Genomic DNA, 23,041 nt, shown 5'->3' with positions numbered 1-23,041 from the left:
TTATAATTAATAAATTTATTATGATAGGTAATTTTAGTCTTTTTTTTATTACAGCCTTATAAGGCTAGATTAAATCGTGTGTAAAACGAGAATCATCGAACTATTTTTTCAGTGTAAACGATAAGTTCATGCCCAAAAAAATCAATGTAATTTCGATTTTAACAAAATTATGTTCATGAATCATAATTATATTGCAATAATATTTGGGAAGGTATTACATAAACCCACAAAAATCAATGTACTTTCTATTTCAACACATTTTTCTTTCTCAAAATTTTTTCAAATTCATAGACTTCATCATTGTTATCCGTATATAAATACCTTAATACCTTATATTACGGTTTAAGTCCTATTAAATTTTGGCTGCATCCTTGACAGACAGCACGCGAACGTCATCGATCACAGGGCCACAAAGGGATACGGTGTCGTCAATCCTAGTGTGGTAATACGAGCTATGGAAGCTCAGTCGGGTTCTCGAAGAGATTGCCTTAAATTTCATGGTAACTGTCTTCCACTTCCCCTTCCCTTCCGATTTGAATGGTACTTTCAGGGTGTCTTTGGCAGCAAATGCTTCAACCATCATATCTCCAACGCAAAAGTCCTTGGCATCTCCAATGGAGAATGTTAGGATATACAGTTTGTTAGGGATGGTTCTGATGATTTGTGTGACAGCGCTTTCTCTCCCGGCAACCAGCTCAATGGCTGAGTCACCGTGTGGAACGTTGTAATGCTTGGAGTCGATAAATTTAACAGCTTTTAAAGACTCGATGATCCACCCAGGGAGAGGAGATGTGATGTCTTGTTGTTGAGGAGGAAGAAGGACGCCATTGGAAGAGTTGAATAATAAACGAGGACCTTCCTCGAATCCACCATTTTTCACGATATTAACTGCAACAAAAACAATGCATGAATTCACAGGAAACTAGAATCGATCAGATTGGAAGTTTTTGAGAGCTACTTACGTCGTGTAGGTCTTGGAGGGAAGAGTTCTTTGATGGCGACGGAATCAATGATTGGCCCACATTTAGGATCTTCTTCTACCCCAGGGTTATGGAAGGTTAACCTCACGGTGCTTGAATTTGCTCTAAAACCATAAGCATACACATCGCCACCGTCAGTGCAATACAAAGTCTTGAGCGGAAGATCCCCCGACTGTGGTGGCACAGACACTCTCAACACCTGCTGCTGTGCACAAGTTCTTGAAGCACCGAACGTTATGGCATACAGAGATCCAGCCTTCACGGGTATCGTTTGAGAGATATTAGCTTCATTCCCCAGTTTGACGGCGTGGATGCCTTGGGCGACGGCTATGTACCTCCCGTCAGGCTGAGGTCCGCCCTGCATGTACTCCACTTGGCCGCTGATCTCCCATTTGGGTAATGCGTTTTTGCCTAGCAGGAATGTTTTATTAATGTTGTTTGACTTCGGTGGTTCTTCGAAGTTTCCATTTGGTAAGAGACCTGCAAAAACACGATCGACAATGGCGTTAGTGGTGTTTATTTCTGTAATGCTGCATCTGTTATTTGTGAAACTGTTATGTACCTTCAACAGGAGTTGGAGGATGAGCAGCAAGAAGAACAGAAGTGTACGTGAAGGAGAAAGCAAGCAAAATGAAAACAAATTTTGCCATTTTTACACAGAGAAAGAAGGGGAGATCTAGAGGAGTGGGATCTAGATGGAGCAAATGACGGGTTGTGTGCTTGTAATTTATATGGTGAAAGAGGAAACTCGTCCGCTTCTTCGTTATAGAGGGGATTTTATTCGATTATGGATGCGATGGCCACGAGGGATGTTGGGAGTGACGGTGTTGAGGTTATTTTTTTCCATAAAAGTCCTGCACGATCTATACGTACAACTAATGTAAATGTTGTGAATGTCAGATACATGTGTAACAGTGTAAACATTTTTATTGTTTAAATATAGAGTATATATGTATATATATTTAAGGTTTGAACACTTGTGGGAAGTTGTAAATTTGCGTTTTGATGAACAATTAAAGTTGTAATGAACTCATAAACAATGTTCTTGGTGAAAGATTTTTTTTCTCCATTCTAATATTTATGTAGGTTCTTTTACAACTATTAAAGATTTTATTAATTAGCACAAACAACCGACTAGCTAAAGAAGCTAGTCCGCAAAATTAAAAGTTACAAATATTAAATAGAGAACTGTATAAATAATAATGTCGGTTAAGGCTACAAAATTTAGCATGGTGCTTAATCCAACTAATTAGTTGAATCTAAATCTCTTATGCAACCTTCATTGGAGAGGTCTTATCATTTCTTAAAATAATTGGGTTCCTAGTCATCCAAATAAACTAACATGTTGAAGATAGTAGCTTTGAACTCTTATATACACTCCTCGCATCCCCATTTAGAATCCACATTGAAACGTTTGTGGCAAATGAGCATGCAATGAAAACATGATCTATCGAGTCCTCAACCAATCTTAAAAGGTACAAGAAATCGACTAGATGAAAATGCCCCTATGCGTAACTTTGGAAGCCTAAGGAAATTGGTAAACAATTCATTTTGAGGAGAACCTAATCACACCAAAAGAAGTTGGAAGTACCAACATCCGGTCCTGCTGCACACCATGGCATTCATATTTATGTAAGAATCAATATCATATATAACTTAAGATGACTTTTATTGAGTTGTCGAAAATGCCACATTTTAAGGCCACATGACATGTCTGATTCAACGTTATTTGCAAAAAACAGCCTCTAATAATCCGTTGTTTTCTGATGTGTCACTCGGTCGGGAGGGGCTCGTTGGTGGGTTGCGGTTATGGCCTTTTAGCATGTTGATACGTCCTTCAATTTATTGTCGTTTAAAATTAAATTGTTGCAGGTTAGGTTGTTTAGCTTCCCAACTATTAATATAGGATGTTAGTTGTTGTCTGGTGTCTGTATAAATGACGCATGGGGATGAGGTGTTTCAATTGTATGTATAATTGTCATGTTAGTATAAATGACGCATGGGGATGAGGTGTTTCAATTGTATGTATAATTGTCGTGTTAGATATAGTTGTTAGACTTGTAACACCCAGTTCCGAGTAAGCACAATTTTGGAATTTTTGACTAAATTCTTAAAGTTTAAACCTTGGTCACGACGTGAGCACTTAGGTATCACGATGTGACCCCAATTAGAAGAATCATGCATACCTTTGAGACTCACGACGTGACCACTAGATATTGGCCGTGTGACTTTTGAGTGTGGATTTTGACAATTGACCGTTTACCATTGACCAATTTTGACTTTAGGTCAAATAGAGTGAATTGAGTAGTAGATTGAGGCTTGGTCCATGTTGGTTGTGTAGGTGACTTGTAGGGCCAGTATTTAGAGTAGCGTTCAGTTCAGCTATCTTTTGGACATTATGGTGAATTTTCCTCACTGTACTCATGGGTTGATGGCACCAATGTCGGCCCTCTAGTTTATGTATCCTGGTATTTAGGATGATGGTATGATGGTTATATGTTAGATTGGTAGATTTTATATGATTACATGTATTCACTAGTGATATGTTAGACTGGTAGCTCTGTAAGATTACCTGTACTTGGTGGTTGTTGTTTATAGTTGTATATGTCGACATGTTATTGTGTTGTGGGGTTGAGGTGATCCTGCTTTGTGCTGAAGGCTAAGATACTTGGCGGTCCAACTTATGTTATAGGCTCGGGAGCGGTCTAGCTAGCAGCTGAAGGCTCGGTGGCGGCCCAGCCTAATGTTGTAGGCCTGGTTACGTGTATTGTATTATGTTGTTGTGTGTGGTACTTTGGGGGAACTCACTAAGTTTTGGCTTTCATCTTGATTTTATGGTTTCAGGTACATTCGAGGACAGGGGCAAGGGGAAGGCATGATTGTGCGCACCATCTTGTATTTTTATTGACTTGTGACTTTGGGATACTCTGATTCATGTTTATGGTTTGGAAACTATGGTTTGGTGTAATTTATGGATTTTGGGATGGTTTTAAAAACAAAAATTTTGTCATGATTTTTGGGATGTTACAAGTTTGTATTAGATCCCTAGTTTGAAATAATTGGATGAACACTTGTGATATTCCAGAATCAAACTAAGGATCTGCAAAATGTTGTTCAAAACTTAACCATAAGAGAACCAACAAGAAGGATATGATGTGTACAATCAGCAGGAGCCAAAGAAATTGATTGATGTGCACAAAAGTACCTACTAGACTTAAATTTATAACCTTACAAACTCTTACTAACTATGCACTTATAGGCAGTATACCTACTCAGATTATAGGATACCTCAGGTAAGTTGAGTGTCGATCACAAGGAACATAATTCAATTAAATAAATTAACTACTTTTAATTAAACTAAGAACAAACTATGATTGGGTGGTTTTATTGATTTTTCAAGATCAGAAGAACTTAAACTACTAACTAGCAATTAAACAAAGAAAACGAGTTAACTTCAAGAATTAAAAGAATACTTCTGCCTAGATCTGATTTTACCTTCTCCTATAATGGATAGATTATATTGATTACAATTTATCTAGCTATTATGATCAAGTATCTAACCTTACCAATTTATGAATTACAAAGAAATGATCATGCACAAGTTAAACACCAAAATGATATTAAGCACAAATTAGACTATGAATGATATTAGTTACTCTCCTATGATCAAGTTGAGCAACCAAGCACTAATTAAGACTAATTATGCTCTCTAACACAGTTAAAGTTACTGGCTTTAATTACTTAAACTAAGATGTGATTTACCCTAGCTCTAACTATTTAATGATCATATAAAATCAGGAGATAGATTCGTGCAATTAATATGATCAATTAACACACAAAATCTAATGTATAAGCAATATAAACTAAAACTAAAACATGTTACGGTTTATATATATCAAATACAAGTAAAATCAAATATAATCATCCAAATACTAAAATCAGCTCATATGGATCAAGTTTCGTTTTCACCAAATAAAAGTAAAAGGTTTTTAGCCTTTTATTGTAGTAGAAAAACACAATAGATTTATGTAAAATAAGCTAGACATAAGTATGATAAGCAAACAAACTATATCAATGTTGAATTCTTCTAAATCTTCTTCAATCGTTGAGCTTCACTTGCATTTCGATCCTCTTCTGGGTTTCTAAGGGTTCTTAGTCGCAATTAACCTTAGAAAACCGAATGCATTTTTCTGATTTCAACCTAATGTATGAGATTTTATAATTGTCAAATTTTATCACCACATCATGGTTGACCGCCACCACGACGTGGTCCTCGAGTAAATCCTGTGTCTGCCAAGTTAGCTCTAATGGTCGCGAATCTTCTTATCACCATGTCGTGTTGGAGATCACCACAATATGGTCTTCAGTCCTCTTTTCTTCTTCCTTGGTTTTAGCTCCCGCTTCCTGCTTCCAGCTCCTCGTATGCTTCCTTTATGTCCCGAGCAAGTCTTCGCTGCTACAAAACATATTTTAATCATAATAAGTATCTTTTGTTCCAAAATAAACAAAATTGTAGCTATGAGTATTACAAATATGCATGAATTATATAGTTACATATGCACATGTCAAAATACCCCACATTTGGCTTTTGCTGGCCCCCAAGCAAATCTGATTTTATTATTATCATATCAAGACTTTAGCTACCAATATCGCACAAGACAATCCATTTTGAGCCTCTCCATTACTCTAGGACAGCAATGCATGTATTTGTGTCTATATTTTCCTAAGAACTTCCCTAATCCTAAATACTGACGGTCTTCATAAACACTTCCCCATTTCTTTTTAACAACACTTATTTTATGAATCTCTCCGAATCCATCCCCAAAAGCCTTCTTAACCTCAGGGTATTTTTGGTTAAACCCCAAGCATACATATGAAAAAATAACCTAGAAAATAAAAAATACAATAATAATAACTTGTCAAATTTCGCCTTATTCTTGAGTCTTCGATAATTTGGAGCTTTTCTTCATGATATTTTTTGATCTTCATAGCTTTCTAGACTCTTATTCTTCAAATTTTAGCAACTTGTTTTTCTATTTTTTTTCTTTTCTCACCTTTTTCACTCCAAACTAAAAATCCTATAAAACATATGTTTAAGCAAAGGAACTTAACTTCGACCCTTATTGGTTAAAGGTATTAGTCTAAGGTGCAATGACTATATAAGCTCTCCAGGATACATTTTGGGTAGACGATGCTAAACATATTGTGGCCCTCAAACTAAGCAAGGTCGTGTTTTGTTCCATGATTTCACTAGGATAGGGAAGCCACAAATACACTACAACATATGTTGGCTCAAATAAACCTTGAAACTCTCATCGGATCGTCCCACACAACACTAACAACCTAGATCTTAACATAACAAATTTTCTTTTAACTAGATTCAATTTTAGATTATTATTTCAAATCTTTCTAACAATTTTTTAAATCCTAGACATTTTTCAAATTTTTAATCAAAATGCTTGCTTTCCTAAATTTAACCCCCTACCCCACACTTAAATGATGCAATGTCCCCATTGCATGCTAAAACAATTAAAGAACATATAATTAAAAAGGAAGAATTGGAACAGACTCCCATTCGGTAGTAGTAACGAGATCGAATTCTGAAATTTGTGTGGTAAAGCTTGGACTCCTCGTATAATTTTTGTAAACAATACTTCTGGACCTTCTTCTTGTGAATGCAAATGTGCCGGATTAAAATAAATCAAAGAACCATTATTCAAAAGTGTGTTGAACCTCTGCCACGATGTAACATCCTAAAATTTAAGACCGGGTTCTTAAATTAATAAAGTAAATAAATTAAAAATGATTTATATGGTTAAATCATCAAGGCATAATCATATCATTAGTTGATATGAAGTTTGGAAGTTTAGAACTGAAAATAATAACATTTTAAAAGTTAAAGGACCAAAAGTGTCAAGTTGGAAAAGTAAGTTGACCAAAGGGGTTGACTAAAGTAATGGGATAGACTAATAAGGTTACATAATGCATGGATGAGGGCTTATTATGTCAAAAGCTAAGTTAAAATCACAAATATTGAGGTTTGGTGAGTTTTGGCCAAAATGTGCAAACTAGTGGGATCAAATGTGAAAATTTGGGAAATAAGATGCACAACCTCTCCATCCTTGTTCCAGATTCGTGATTTGCATCCAAGAACTTCCCTAATGGCGATTTTCCTTCCTCCCTCCATCTAAGGTCTGATTCAAATGGGTAATTGAGAAACCAAGCATGAAAGGAAGAATCAAAAGCTTGCAAGGTAGAATCTCTTCTCCTCTAGCTCTTAAATTCGAATTCATGACTTGGGAGAAACCCCAATGTCGATTTTAGCTTGTTATGATGGTTAGGGTTTGGTTTTATAACCTCCATTTAGTTGTTTTGATGATCCCAATCTTAATCCAATCATCTCATTGATGGATTTGAGGATTTGGGTGAAAACCCTCATCAACCCTAGAAATTCAAATTGGGGATTTCATGTTTATATGTTAGATTGAAATGGATTCAATGACTTAGACGATTTTTAGAAGCAATAAATCCAATTGGAATGCTCAAACACATCTATGATGGGAGAATGTTGCATAAACATGGAATTTAGATGGTTTTGGGGGAAATTATGATGAAACAATGGAATCCTTTGAATAAGAGCATTTGATGAGTATATGATACTCATAATCATGATTTGATACTAACAGCATGATTTGAATGAAAAAAATTGGAGACTTGAATGATATCTAGTTGAATTTATGGAGTATTTGGTCATAAGGTCATTTTGGGAAATCTAGGGTTAACTACATGGTGATTGACATCTAAGAGGTTAATGAAATTCATGGATAGGAATTGACACTTTAGAGATTGAATTGGAACATAAACATGAAGGATGTATTGATCTATAAGTGTATCTAGTGATTTTTTTTGCCTAAAGGGAAATTTGGGAAACATGGAATGGAATTTGTGATTCCATGGTTAGTTTAAGTACTTACAATGAGATTAATGGTGGTTTTGATCTACTTGACAACATCCAATGATGTATTAAACGATTTGGGAATAAGTCATTATGCTTAAAGAGTGTTTTTGAGAAAATTTTGCTCTTAATCCTTTCATTTGAGTGGATTTAAGCATTATGAACTTAGCATTTTGATTGCGGACTTAATGAATTAAGTTGAATGTTTTGACATGATAAAACATCCTCTAGTAGTGCTTGAAGACCTTTATAGGTGTTCCAGATAGTTACCTAAAAGACCAAAACCATCTAAGCAAGTTTAAGACTCAAAAAGTGAGTTTTTTAGGGTGTTTGGGCTGCTACGGGACGCGACCCGCATGGTCAGGCACGCGGTCCAGACACAGATCAGCAGATTGCCCGGCTAGACGAAAAATCTAAATTTTAGTATTTTCCTCATAACTTTTGCATATGGGCTCGGATTTACACGCGGTTTTCACCTGCATTCATATTTTTACATAAGGAATATTATGAATCAATAAAATTTATAATTTGAACATTTTAGGGGTATTTTGGTCATTTTAATGACTTATGTCCATATATGGTGTAGGTAGTGTTTTAAGAGGATTGCTCTAGGGAAAGGAACTAGAACAACACTAGCTGACCTATGTGTGATTGAGGTGAGTACGTGTTGGAATTTTCCCCACTTTGGGGTACATGGAAAAATGATTTTTATAATAATGAAATACTAATGTTTTGATATATGAAACGTTTTGAAGTGAAAGTGTTAAATGATTTTGGAAAGAATGTTTAAAAAGAATGCCTTGAAGGCAAGAATGTTTTTGAAAACAAAGAACGTTTTAGAAGAACAAATATTTTGATAATGCGTTTGAAATGTTTTGAAACGATTATTATGATACTAATCTATGAAATGTGTAAAGCATGGAAAGTGATGACAAGAGATGTAAAGTAATGAAAAGGAAGGGAAAGTAATGAAATAAAAACTTCCCGGACCATGATACCTCGTAAGAGGCACTACAGGAATCTATCGGGGTGGCACCTCCCTTCGCGAGATAGATGTCGTAATGGAAATGATGCCTTGGTGGATTGATTTGTTCTTTCCACCTTGGTCTAGACTTGGGAGTGGTTCCTTTATTGGACGTAGACCCTAAGTATAAAAATGGCAACATTTTAATACCAGAATTAGCCCTTAATGATAAAATAAAATAGGATATGGAAATATGTCTTTTGAAATGAAATGATAAGATATGAAATGAAAATAAATGATATTTATGATGCATACGAAACGAGTTTTTGTTGAAAATGCTTGAAACTGATTTATGGTCTAAAACTATGTTTTGCAAAGATAAAACGTTTTGATGAAAAAGTGATAAATGTTTTGGGTCACAAACCCACGTAGCTCATGAGACATTTTTGTCTTACGTATCTATTTTTAATGCCATGTATTCCTGGTTGCAATTAAGGAGAAAATTGATAGATAGAAGTTAGAGGATTAAGAGATATAGAATGGAGTGGAACTTGTTAAGTTCCTTATTTAATGTTATTGATGTAATTCGTATTTGTTGGCTATGGTTGTATGATTCTTAATGGTAACACCCAAGGTTTTAATTGTAATTGTGTTTTTGGGACCGGTTTATGTTAAATGGGAGTTAATACCCAAATGTTTTTATAACCATAACATTTGTAAAAGTTTTGAAAAATTTGGGGCGTTACAGTTTGGTATCAAATCCATAGTTTAAGCGAATTAGGATTGGATCATCCCACTCCTAGGCTTAGAATTTTGTTATGGAAAGTGTGAATGAGTCATAGGATTGCTATGCCTTAAGTTACGTAGCATATTATGCAACAAGTGATAGAAAGGAATTTCCATGCTAGATGATATGAAGCGTTAGATAAGTTAGATCAACTTGTAGAATGCTACATTGAGTGCTTCTAAGGTGAGTAATGGAAGTAAGACTAGTGTATGGACGTTCTAAACCAATGGATGAAAACCTCCTAAGTGGTGAAGTCAATGATGGTTATGTATGATGTGGGTATAATAGTATAGGTCCCGTACTATTATAAACACATGATACATGCCCGAACTTGGTAGAACCATGAAAGGGTTTTGTGAAATGTGGTAAGGATTCGGGTAATTGGGGTCTTAATTAACGCGTGCCTTGCATTAAATAAGAGGCATGAAGGAATTTAATACATGTTAATGGATAACTAAAAATTTTGATAGCTTTGACTTTTCTGTCAAAGTCAAACACCAAGTATGAAAATGACAAATTACTTGAGATACAATTGATATATGGTTGAAATTGAGTTTATACACTTTTAGTATCATTGGTAATGAGTTAGAAACACCAAGGAATGAAACAAATTGAGCTATTAAAGTTGTTAACAAATATTTAGCTAAAAGGGGACTAATTGACTTTTGGTAAAAGTCAAGAAGGGGACAAGAATTGGAACTCCAAAGTCATGATTTAGAAAATTAGTTGGATTTGGTAATTGGGGACGAGCTTATGTTACAACATAAGAGTTATAACTTCAAGTTACAAGTAAGTTGATTGGGAAAGGAATGGAATGGAGTCATAAATTACATCCTTATATGAAAGATAATGATTTGATGTGATTGTTGACACGGGAAGGCGAGCCAATGGTCAAGTTCGTGAAAGGGTGGTATGATGACGAAAGCGAGATGGTGTAAGAAAGAGCGACCGAGACAACATGGGAAGGAGTTCAATACTGTCAAATAAATAAGATCTTTTAGGATCCTAAGGAGTTGGCGACTATATGACAACATTATCAAGTGTCAAATGTGATGGTAGATGTGGAAGAAAGATGTCCTTATGACACAAGGACATTAGTAAAATACAAGAGATGGTGCATTTACCTAATACATCAGACTGGAAATTGAAGTCATCACAGGGAAAGAATAATACTAAAAGATATATGAAGGTATTTCTCGAGCCTAAAAGGAAGACAACCAATATGAATACCATCTCGAAGCATGAACATAATGGAAACTAAAAGTGACAATGATAACTCCATGAGAGAACCTTACCCTAGGGTACTAGACTACCATGATGAACTGTTTAATGGGAGGAACTTTGTAAGCTCTACTTACAAGTTCTACGATTTGTGATAAAAAGTTATGTTTTTGCAGAGAATGTGATGAGGTTGATATAAGAAATAAGACTCCATGGTGTGATAGCTTGATGATGAAGGAGCAACATCTGGAAGGTTTTATGTGATCGATAAAGTAGGAAGATTATTTCGCATTATGGGATATAAAAGAATGCAAATTAAACATAACGGATTTGATAGTACTAACACTGTATGGACAAGAATAAACACTTGAAATTTGTTGAAAAAGGGATGTCAAGAAGACGATAATAAGTATAGAATTTTGTTCGAAATTTCCATGAATGTCAATGAGACGAGCTGCTACTGTGTAAGAATCATAGGGTGATCTGGACCTTAAAAGAAATTACATCATCTCTTTTAAGGGGTAGATGGTAAGAAGGGTAGGAAGGTGTGATGATGTGATATTACAAGAGCACACAATACTCTCGGGGCTGAGTAAGAACAACACATGGTGCTTTGAATTATGGGTGACATAAACGAACAAAGGATACAATATTTAGAACTTCTAAGTTCTTCAACTGATAACACAGATTGGACACAGTCAAGTACAATTTAAGTACTAATTTTGTATATTACTACAAATCTGGATTTTACAAACAGACAAAAAACGAACAAACTTATGACATTGGGATATTCTATTATGAGTTCATGTAGGAGATGAAACTTTGACTCAGATTATTGTAAGTCATGTGACAGTGACTAAAGGACATGGAAATCTATTGATATAAAAGTTCGTTGCGTAATCATAGGAAAAGGACAAGAAACAGAAATAAGCAAAGTATGATGCATGAGAAGTAAAACTGACAAAGTGCTGAATGGAAGAGTTGAGTACTTGAACAACAATGTTGAAGGAAAAATGAATGATGAAATTTAGATAGAATCTATATGTGATTAATGGTGAAAGGAAAACGTGGAATTCGAGGTCCATATGGAGTAAATATGGGGCAACGAGTTTTGCATGAATAAAAAAAACCTCTTTCTCATGATGAGGATCATCTTGTATTTTATCCTTAAAAGAAATTATGTCATTTATTTTAAGGGTAATTTAACTAGGAAGAACCAAGGTACAAGTGACGAGATCATTCAGACCTAACAAGATTTTGAATGTTGAGTTGAATGCGTTAACTCATGAAATGGAATTTTGGGTTTGACAAAGTAATTAAAGTGATTGAAAGGGGGTATGGACAAGGCAGGAAATAGATAGGAACTTGGATGGTATGGTACATGTTGGTACAAAAGTATAAGCTTCATTGTGATATACATTATTGAGTTATCATGTAGATAACGTTGAAGGAAAGCATCGTTAGTATAAAATCCATCAAGCTAGTGGTTAACTGCGATTATACAAATTGAAATGAAACAATATGTGCACTATAGTGTGTCTTGGCATGTATTCGATAGGAGATGTTAGTGTGTAGACCATGAAAATCTTGTTTTCACAGGCGTTCAGTCCATGTTGAAAATACTATGTTAAGTTTGAGACGTTGATACCAGAGAAAGTACAAATGAGCAAGATGAAAAGATATTTCGGAAGCTAAGTTTGGGTAATGATTTACTAATGGAATTAGTATAGAATGGAATATTGGTGACATGCTTGAGCACAAAGGGACGTACTTAGGCATATTGGGACCTAAGTAAGGAAATAGAAAAATGTTGACATAAGTTTGGATAACCTTATTGCATGATGTTGTCAAAGATCAAAAAGGGACAAAGGGGTAAAAGTGTCCAAGAGGGATGATAACCCCTAATGATGTATCATTAATTATTATAATGGATTACAATTATGACAAAAAGACCAAGGTGATATGGTTATATAATAAATTGAAAAGTGTCTAGATGAAATTCTAACGAGATGGCGTGCGAAGTAATTCCGATGACAGAGTCCTTTTAAGGGGTAGATAATTGTAACATCCTGAAATTTAAGACCGGGTTCTTAAATTAATAAAGTAAATAAATTAAAAATGATTTATGTGTTTAAATCATCAAGGGATAATCATATCATTAGTTGATATGAAGTTTGGAAGTTTACAAGTGAAAATCAAAACATTTTAAAAGTTAAAGGACCAAAAGTGCCAAGTTGGAAAAGTAAGTTGAGCAAAGGGGTTGACTAAAGTAATGGGATGGACTAAAAAGGTTACATAATGAATGGATGAGGGCTTATTATGTCAAAACCTTAGTTAAGATCACAAATATTGAGGTTTGGTGAGTTTTGGCCAGAGTGGGCTAACTAATGGGATCAAATGTGAAAATTTGGGAAATCAGATGGACAACCTCTCCATCCTTGTTCCAGATTCGTGATTTGCATCCAAGAACTCCCCTAATGGCGATTTTCCTTCCTCCCTCCATCTATGGTTTGATTCAAATGGGAAATTGAGAAACCAAGGGAAGAAGGGAAGAATCAAAAGCTTGCAAGGTAGAATCTCTTCTCCACTAGCTATTAAATTCGAATTCATGACTTGGAGGAAACCCCAATGTTGATTTTAGCTTCTTATGGTGGTTTAGGTTTGGTTTTATAACCTCCCTTGAGTTTTTTTGATGATCCCAATCCCAATCCAATCATCCCATTGATGTATTTGAGGATTTGGGTGAAAACCCTCATGAACCCTAGAAATTCAAATTGGGGATTTCATGTTTATATGTTAGATTGGAACAGATTCAATGACCTAGACGATGTTGAGAAGCAATAAATCCAAATGGAATGCTCAAACACATCTATGATGTGAGAATTTTGCATAAACATGGAATTTATATGGTTTTGGGGAAATTATGATGAAACAATGGAATCCTTTGAATATGAGCATTTGATGAGTATATGATACTCATAATCATGAGTTGATACTAACAACATGATTTGAATGCAAAAACTTGGAGACTTGAATGATATCTAGTGGAATTTATAGAGTATTTGGCCATAAGGGCATTTTGGGAAATCTAGGGATAACTACATGGTGATTGACATCTAAGAGGTGAATAACATTCATGGATATGAATGGCACTTTAGAGATTGAATTAGAACATAAACATGAAGGATATATTGATCTATAAGTGTTTCTAGTGATTGTTTTAGCCTAAAGGGCAATTTGGGAAACATGGAATCGAATTGGTGATTCCATGGTTAGTTTAAGTACTTACAATGATATTAATGGTGGTTTTATCTACTTGACAACACCCAATGATGTATTAAATAATTAGGGAATAAGTCATATTGGTTAAAGAGTGTTTTTGAAAAAATTGAGCTCTTAACCCTTTCATTTGAGTGTTTGTAAGCATTATCAACTTAGCATTTTGATTGAGGACTTAATGAATTAAGTTGAATGTTTTGTTATGATAAAACATCCTCTAGTAGTGCTTGAAGACCTTTACAGGTGTTCCAAATAGTTACCTAAAAGACCAAAACCATCTAAGTAAGTTTAAGACTCAAAAAGTGAGTTTTTTAGGGTGTTTGGGCTGCTACGGGACGCGACCCGCTTGGTGAAGAACGCGGCACGCGCACAGACAATAGATCGCCCGGCTAGACGAAAAATCTGAACTTTAGTATTTTCCTCATAATTTTTGCATACGGACTCGGATTTACACGCGGTTTTCGCCAACATTCATATTTTTACATAAGGAATAGTATGAAGCAATAGAATTTAGTATTTGAACATTTAAGGGATATTTTGGTCATTTTAATGACTTATGTCCATATATGGTTTAGGTAGTGTTTCAAGAGGATTGCTCTAGGGAAAGGAACTAGAAGAACACTAACTAACATATGTGTGGTTGAGGTAAGTATGTGTATGCATTTTCCCCACTTTGGGGTACATGGGAAAATGATTTTATAATAGTGCAATACTAATGTTTTGATATATGAAACGTTTTGAAGTGAAAGTGTTAAATTGTTTTGGAAAGAATGTTTAAATAGAAAGCCTTGAAGGCAAGAATGTTTTTGAAAGCAAAGAATGTTTTAGAAGAAAAAATATTTTGATAATGTGTTTGAAATGTTTTGAAACGAGTATTATGATACTAATGTATGAAATGTGTAAAGCATGGAAAGTAATGAGAAGAGATGTAAAGTAATGAAAAGGAATGGAAAGTAATGAAAAGGAATGGAAAGTAATGAAATGAATTGGAAAGTAATGATATGAAAACTTCCCAGGCCATGATACCTCGTAAGAGGCACTACAGGAATCTATTGGGGTGGCGCCTCCCCTTCGCGAGATAGATGTCCTAATGGAAATGATGCATTGGTGGATTGATTAGTTCTTTCCACCTTGGTGTAGACTTGGGAGTAGTTCCTTTATTGGACGTAGACCCTAAGTATAAAAATGGAAATGGTTTAATACCGAAATTAGCCCTTAATGATAAAATAAAATGGGATATTTCTTTAATGCCATGTATTCCAGGTTGCAATTATGGAGAAAACTGATAAATGGAAGTTAGAGGATTAAGAAATAGAGAATGGAGTGGAACTTGTTAAGTTCCTTATTTAATGCTATTGATGCAACTCGTATTTGCTGGCTATGGTTGTATTATGCTTAATGGTAACACCCAAGCTTTTAACTGTAATTTTTTTTGTGGGACTGGTTTTATGTTAAATGGGAGTTAATACCCAAATGTTTTTATAACCATAGCATTTTAAAAAGTTTTGATAAATTTGGGGCGTTACACACGATGTGGGAAAGCAACACCACATCGTGGTGCCAAGTAAATGGTCGTCAGGATCGCGAACTATAAAATCGCCATGACGTGGTATTGTGATGCCACGTCGTGGAGTAGGTCAGATGCAGTAGCGATAAAATCAATTACCATGACGTGCTGATGATGGCCACATCGTGGTGCCATCTCAGAATGTCTTCTCTAAGCATAATAATGCATCGACTCTTCATAATGTTTAGGACCATTCCCGATCTTTTATTTCTGTAAATATTATTTAAAATCCTTATCATCATCATGTGGGAACCCCACACTTATTCAAAAACATGGTCTTCAAGTTTAATCTTCAAAAATTGTATGGCTTCTTCATCCATTAAGCTCCTTCACCGCTTCATGTACTTTCTTTTTCACTAAAAAATTAAATCAGAAGACTAGAGAAACACATGATTATTTGGTTAAGCTAACATAAACACTAAAAATAAAAACTAAAAACTAAAAAGAAATAAATAAGGGAAAGAAAATGCAAAATTTAAAACATCGGGTTGCCTCCCAAGAAGCGCTTCTTTTTTAGGAGTTGTGAGTCGGACTCCTTCCCACTCTACATTGTTATGGTTGGGAGTGGGATATCCTTTTTCTCCTTTTTCTCTTTCCATTTCCGCTTGTAATCTTGAACCCTTCTTTTGTATGCCTTCTTCGAATTCTCCTTTTTCTTTTTGTTGGCACTTTCCTCATGTTTACACTTTACCCCCTTTACCTTGCTTTTTCACCTTGTTTATCTTCTAGTCATCTTCTTTAGGACCTTCTTATCCAATTCCATCTTGACCATTGTAGGATCCTCTAATTCCCCACCCATTTCTTCATTAATTATATCCACTTCTTCATATAATTCCTCTTCTATTTCATCAAGGACTTCTTCCTCTTGAACCTTGGGAGTAGTAAATGCAATCACCTCAAATGTCACAGGAATCGAGGCCCTTGGTTTAGAACGTTTGTCACTTTCAACTTGATGCTTCTCCTAAACCTTTAACTCCTCTTACATCATCTTTTCAATTTTGAAAAGCTCATCAAGATCTTCTTACATAGCATCCATTTTGGACACCTCGTCTCTTGGCACTTCATGACTCACTCTAGGAATCATCTCAAAGGTAATTGCTTCATCTTCCACATGTAATGTGAGCTCTGAGTCGTGGATGTCAACTAATGCTCTTGCAGTACTAAAAATGGTCTTCCCAAAATAATGGGAAGATCATCATTTTCCTTCATGTCGAGAACCACAAAGTCAACCGGAAAAACAAAATTTCCCACTTTCACCAATAAGTCTTCAATTATTCCTCCTGGTATGTAGTCGAGTGATCTGCCATGTGAATTGTCATCCTTGTGTCTTGGAACTTTGGTAATCCGAGCTTTTGGTAGAAATAATAAGGCATAAGGTGTATGCTTGCCCCCGAATCGGCTAAAGCATTAATAAAAGTGGAGTTGCCAAATTCACAAGGTAGAGCGAGTTGGTCTGGATCTCCCATCTTTATTAGTAAACCACTGATGATAACGGTTGAACACAACTCATTAAGCACAATGGTTAAGGCTTTATCCAACTTCTTCCCATTAGTCATCACATCTTTTGAAAACCTTGGAAGTTTAGCCATGGACTTGAGGAATGGAGTGTTTATTGAAAGTAAGAGCACTTGTTCCATGAATTTCTTTTGTTAGGGCTCCATAGAATGCTTGATTGCTCGAGATAGGAATGGCAAAGGAGGCTGATATGAATTTAGGAGAGAAAACTTTTTGTCCTCTAGAGACCACGACGTGGTGAATCATCAAAGAATTATTAACTTTTTGATATTATTGCTCCAGACTTCTCTTCTTCCAAACACGACTTGGGCTGCATTGTAGCTGCATCATAGGTCACAAATGGCTTAGAATGAACCTCTTGTTCAGTGTATATCACCATTAAATGAGGTTGTGATGTTGGGTATTGATTTTTAGGAGGTAATCGCTAATTGACAAGTGTGGTTAGTTACCCAAGTTGAGTCTCTATATTTTTGATGGAATCTTGATGATTTATCACATTAGCATCAGTAGTATCATGTCTCTTTTCATATGCTTCCATAAATCTACGCGGTACCGACTCAAAATCCATCTTCTTTTCGGGTAGTGGTTGCTCTTTTTGATAGAATCCTCTAGCGGTTTATCTATACTTCTCATCCTTTTGCTTCTTATACTCTTCATATGGCAACCATTCCTTCTTGGGTTTCCTCCAATCTTCATCATACTTATCACCACTAGAGTAGAACACTTGTGCCTTCTTGTTCCTATTTTCATCCAAATCACAATCCTTGGTCAAATGTGGACCACTACAATTATCACATCCAACTCCTTTGGCATTAATCGATTGATCCAATTCCGTCATTCACCTATCCATATTATCTAGTTTAGCTATGTTTGCAACCAAGTTCTCGCTCCCTCCATCTTCTTTTCCTCTAGTAACATCACATCGTGGGTTGTGGTACTCATATGAGTTCTTTGCAGACTCTTCAATAAATTCTTTGATAGTAGTCGGCTCCTTCTTTGTCATGGGTCCTTGTGAGTCATGAAGTTTTCTAGTCATTAAATTTACTTCATCATAGAAAATGGAAAATTCTTGTTGGACATTAAAACCATGTTGATGGCAAGTTCTAAGCGAGCTCTTGTATCTCTCCCATGCTTCATATAATGACTTCCCAACCTCTTGTTGAAAGTTAGCAATCTTCTTCTTAAGCTTTGAAATCTTTGAAGGTGGACTAAATTGTTCAATAAAAGCATCACGAAGATTTTCTCATGTGGTAATGGATCTGGGCACAAGAAACTTCAACCAAACCTTTGCTTCACCGATAAATGTTACCGGAAGCATCCTTAGTAACATAGATTCTCTTGGTAGATTTGGAACATGAAAGTATTTGGAAATGTCTTTAACTTCATCAGTGTGCTTGAATGCATCTTCATACTCTTTCTTGGCAAAAGGTATATCCTTGAGCATTGATAGAATATGCCATTTGAGCTTAAAACTTCTTTCGGTTGGTATCTCGGGTGGAACAAATCCTGGTGCATGTTCTTCACGTTTCCTCTTCTTGTAATCGCCAATCATCATTCTCGTAATAACCGTCATCTCTTCAACCTTACTTTTTATCTCTAAATCGTCTTCTGAACTTTCTTCGGTAGCTGTTTTTGGCTCGTATCCTACTTCCTTCTTACTTGGAGTCTTCTTAAAAAGTTCGAATTTGTCGGATTTGAAAGTATTGCTTGATTCTCCCTTCTTGTCTTTCTTCTTGTGAAAAGTTGATTCTGGATCTTCTAGTGGAGGAACAATTGGAGTTTTAAATCCGCCGGTCATAAATCACTAAAACAAAAACACGTAAAAGGAATAAAAATCACTAAACTAATTATTAAGTGAAGCGAGACTAGGGCGTGGTTAAGATGTCCACGACGTGGTTGCGTCTTAGAGAAAAAATTAAAGTAAACAAATGCAACCAAAATAACTTTTTGTAGTTTTTGCCCCACAAAATGGATCGAATAACTAAAAGCAATTAAACTATACACCAAATAAGTTGTTCCCCCAGAAACAGCACTAAAAACTTTGATGTGCACAAAAGTACCTACTAGTCTTAAATTTATAACCTAACAAAATCTTACTAACTATTCACTTATAGGCAGTGTACCTACTCAGATTATAGGATAGCTCAGGTAAGTAGGGTGTCAATCACAAGGAACATAATTCAATTAAATAAATTAACTATTTTTACTTAAACTAAGAGAAAACTATGATTAGGGGGTTTTACTGATTTTTCAAGATCAGAAGAATTTAAACTACCAACTAGCAATTAAACAAAGAAAATGAGTTAACTTCAAGAATTAAAGGAATACTTCTGCCTAGATTCGATTTCACCTTCTCCTATGGTTGATTTCTAATGGATAGATTATATTGATCACCAATTATCTAGCTATTATGATCAAATATTTAGGCCTTACCAATTTATGAATTACAAAGCAATGATCATGCACAAGTTAAACACCAAATTGATATTAAGCACAAACTGGACTATAAATAATATTAGTTACTATCCTATGATCAAGTTAAGCAACCAAGCACTAATTAAGACTAATTATGCTCTCTAACACAGTTAAAGTTACTAGCTTTAATTGCTTCAATTAAGATATGATTAACCCTTTCTCTAACAATTTAATGATTATAAACAATTAGGAGATAGATTCATGCAATTAATATGATCAATTAACACATAAAATATGATGTATAAGCAATATCAACTAAAACTAAAATATGTTAGGGTTTATATATATCAAACACATGTAAAATCAAATATAATCATCCAAATATCAAAATAAACTCATATGGATTATGTTCATATTCACCAAACAAAAGTAAAAGGTTTTTTGCCTCTCATTGTAGCAGAAAAGCACAATAGATCTAAGTAAAATAAGCTAAACATAAGTATGATAAGCGAACCCACTAGATTAATTTTGAATTCTTCCAAATCTTCTTCAATCCTTGAGCTTCACTTGAATTCCGATCTTCTTCTGGGTTTCTAAGGGTTCTTAGTCGCAATGAACCTCAGAAAACTGAATGAATTTCTCTTATTTCGACCTAATGTCCGAGATTTTACAATTGTATAAATCTGATCAACACATCGTGGTTGACCGCCATCACGACGTGGTCCTCAAGTAAATCTCGTTCCTGCTAAGTTAGCTTTGATGGTCGTGAATCTTGTTATCACCACGTCGTGTTGGAGATCACCACGATGTGCTCTTCTGTCCTCTTTTCTTCTTCTTTTGTTTTAGCTCTCGCTTCCTGCTTCCAGTTTCTCGTATGCTTCCTTTTTGTCCCGAGCAAGTCTTCGTTGCGACAAAACATATTTTAAACATAATAAGTATTTTTTTGTTCCAAAATAAACATAATTGTAGCTATAAGTATTAGAAATATGCATGAATTATATAATTAAATATGCACATATCAGTGATTCCCCAAGATACCCGGACTTGTTTTCTATATTGATAGAACTACAAGCTAGTCTATAGGCTGAGGATCTTTAGGAATTGTATGATAGAATTTCCTGGTGTATGATGCCTCATAGCCTAGGAGAGTTTCTTGTTATGCTATACGGAACTTACATTATTACTATGGTTGCTTAGTGTATGCATCATAGTTGTACATAACTAAGATTTTATAGCCTGAGAATGTTTGATTTATCCTTATTTCCTCTTCCTTGTTTGGTTGTGGGCTTAAGGTGTAACCAGATATTCAACTGTCAATCGAATCCAGTGTTATGTATGATTAGAATGCATGATTGCAGGGTTAGTGGAAGTTTGATGAGTGAGGATGGATTGTAGCATGCCAGCGTGAGGAACGACTAGCCACTCTTAAGATAATATGTATAGGATGTATGTGTATCTTAGATGTTGGACCTTATGGTCGGGTGGCCCGTGATGACCCCTTGAGACAAATACAGTTATGTGTGGAAGGTAGGATGGGGGCATACTACAGGAAGCACATGACCCATATGTGTGGCAAGGAAGTCATGAACCCCCAAGGATTTAGTAATTATGTAATGTTATAATTGTATGAATTGTGGCTTTTCTGATGTATTCCATTTTGTTTTCAGTATGCTGATCACTAAAGGCTCAAGATCAAGAGTGGGCAGCCTGCCGAGGCCAGGATTGACTGATGATGAGACTCCGGAGATGATCGCCACACAGGTGACCATGGATGTTAGGGAGGTGATCCCGGAGGTTTTTGGGTCTATTAAGACCGCCATGATCGAGATGTTTAATGAGTTATATGTTTTTGTCTCTAAGGTTGCTGATGCCGCAGCCACTATGGTTGTTGCTGGCATGAAAGTTTAGGGGAGAGGACCTTTTCAATACGGGGACTTCAGCAACACGAAGCCCTCATAGTTTGATGGGGGTCAAGGACTCTATTGTTGCTATGAGGTGTTTTTTCGATGTGGCGGGCTGCTTATTTACTTCTTCATGTCCGGAGGACCAGAAGATTAGGTGCGCCCTGAACCTTTTCGCTTGGGGGTGAAGGATTTGTGGAAGCTGGTAACTGGTGCTTATTCTCCTGTGGACAAAGTCGTAGTGACTTGGGATCAGTTTTCAGAGATGTTCCGTATTGAGTATATGCCGCTAGTGGAGACAGAGAGATTAGCCTATGAGTATTTGTCGTCGAGGAAGACGACATATTCGGTGATGGAGACCACCAAGATGTTTATAGAGAGGGCCCTTTTTTGCCTTGAGTATGACATTCTGGAGTAGGTCCAAATGTCTCGTTATTTGAGCATGCTCAAGACAAAGATAAGAGAGTTTGTATCGACCCATCGGGTATGGTTCTCTCTCTAAGATACAGTCTTTTTCTCGGAGGAGAGAGATTGAGATTAATACCCAGACGAGAGAGAAGATGTAGACCCCAACTCAGTCACAGCCAGAACCGAAGTGGTTCAAGCCCACTGATTCATGATCTGTAGGCCAAAGGGGCCGCAGTTACGACAAGTGCGGGAAGGCGCATGAGGGCACATACCGATAAACTGTTGGGTGCTACAAATATGGCAAGGATGGGCATTTTGAGAGGGATTGTAATTAGCAGGACCTGCCATCGAGTACCAGGATTTGTTATCATTGTGATAAGATGGGCCATGTGAAGGCCCAATGTCCTTTGCTTGCTGCTAGGCTCGTCCAGGCACTAGTCCCGAATACTTTGACGATTAAAGAAGGACGTCAGGGGAGAGTTGAGGCCCCGAAGGCGAAGGTCGTGCTTTTCGGCTCACAACAGAGGAGGCCAAGGTAGCGCCTAATGTTGTTACTAGTATGTTCCAATTTATTATTTTGTCAAACTTTTTTCTTATATGCTTATGATTGTATTTCTACTAGGAACCTTCTTAGTGAATTCATTGCCTGAACTTGTGCTTTTTGACTCAGGTGTGAGTCAGTTCTTTGTGTATCAGTCCTTCAGTAGGGGTTTCGATATGACTATTGGGGATTTGGAGTGTCTGTTGCGAGTTTCGATCGCCAACGAACACGGGGTTTCTACATTGAGTGTTTTTCAGGATTGTACCTTGGAGATATTTAGGGTGTCTTATCTGATCGATTTGATTCCCATCCCTGTGGGGGATGTGTGCGTGATTGTAGGTATGGACTGGTTAAGCATGTTTGGATCCATGATCAACTATGAGAGACAGTGGGTAGTAGTTCAAACCCCAAGTGGGGGAGAACTGATTATTTTTGGCGAGGGTACCTGTGTTGGTTCGACTTTTTGTTCAGCTACCAGGGTTTATGAGTATCTTCAGCATGGATGTTT

At 36.1% G+C, this 23,041-nt stretch overlaps 1 protein-coding gene and 1 non-coding gene across 2 annotated transcripts; one reads left to right on the top strand and one right to left on the bottom strand.

Moving 5' to 3' along the window:
- Nucleotides 1–227: 227 nt before the first annotated feature.
- On the bottom strand, nt 228–1,704 carry LOC145164865 (protein BIIDXI-like). The gene is made up of 3 exons (XM_079083531.1): nt 1,543–1,704; nt 963–1,460; nt 228–888 (listed from the first exon to the last, which is right to left on the bottom strand). Exons 1-3 carry the CDS (start codon nt 1,628–1,630, stop codon nt 353–355), a joined length of 1,122 nt encoding a protein of 373 aa, XP_078939657.1. The 5' UTR covers nt 1,631–1,704; the 3' UTR covers nt 228–352.
- A 16,646-nt stretch (nt 1,705–18,350) lies between these two features.
- LOC145151640 (small nucleolar RNA R71) lies at nt 18,351–18,457 on the top strand. Its single transcript, XR_013732204.1, has one exon. It is a non-coding gene; the product is annotated as a small nucleolar RNA R71 (small nucleolar RNA).
- The last annotated feature ends 4,584 nt before the right edge of the window (nt 18,458–23,041 follow it).

This window comes from Lactuca virosa, chromosome 1, assembly GCF_052849685.1.
Source record: "Lactuca virosa cultivar CGN04683 chromosome 1, Lactuca_virosa_CGN04683_v6, whole genome shotgun sequence".
Classification (NCBI taxonomy): domain Eukaryota; kingdom Viridiplantae; phylum Streptophyta; class Magnoliopsida; order Asterales; family Asteraceae; genus Lactuca; species Lactuca virosa.
The sequence above is the reverse complement of the archived record's forward strand: the minus strand, read 5'-3'. Positions and strand labels throughout refer to the sequence as shown.

Bases quoted from the DNA above. Each gene is read 5' to 3' on its own strand.
- LOC145164865 (XM_079083531.1), bottom strand. From the start codon at position 1,630: ATGGCAAAATTTGTTTTCATTTTGCTTGCTTTCTCCTTCACGTACACT. The intron at 1,461-1,542 runs GTACATAACAGT...GTGTTTTTGCAG, and splicing joins TCCTCCAACTCCTGTTGAAG to GTCTCTTACCAAATGGAAAC. The intron at 889-962 runs GTAAGTAGCTCT...TTTTTGTTGCAG, and splicing joins CCCTCCAAGACCTACACGAC to TTAATATCGTGAAAAATGGT.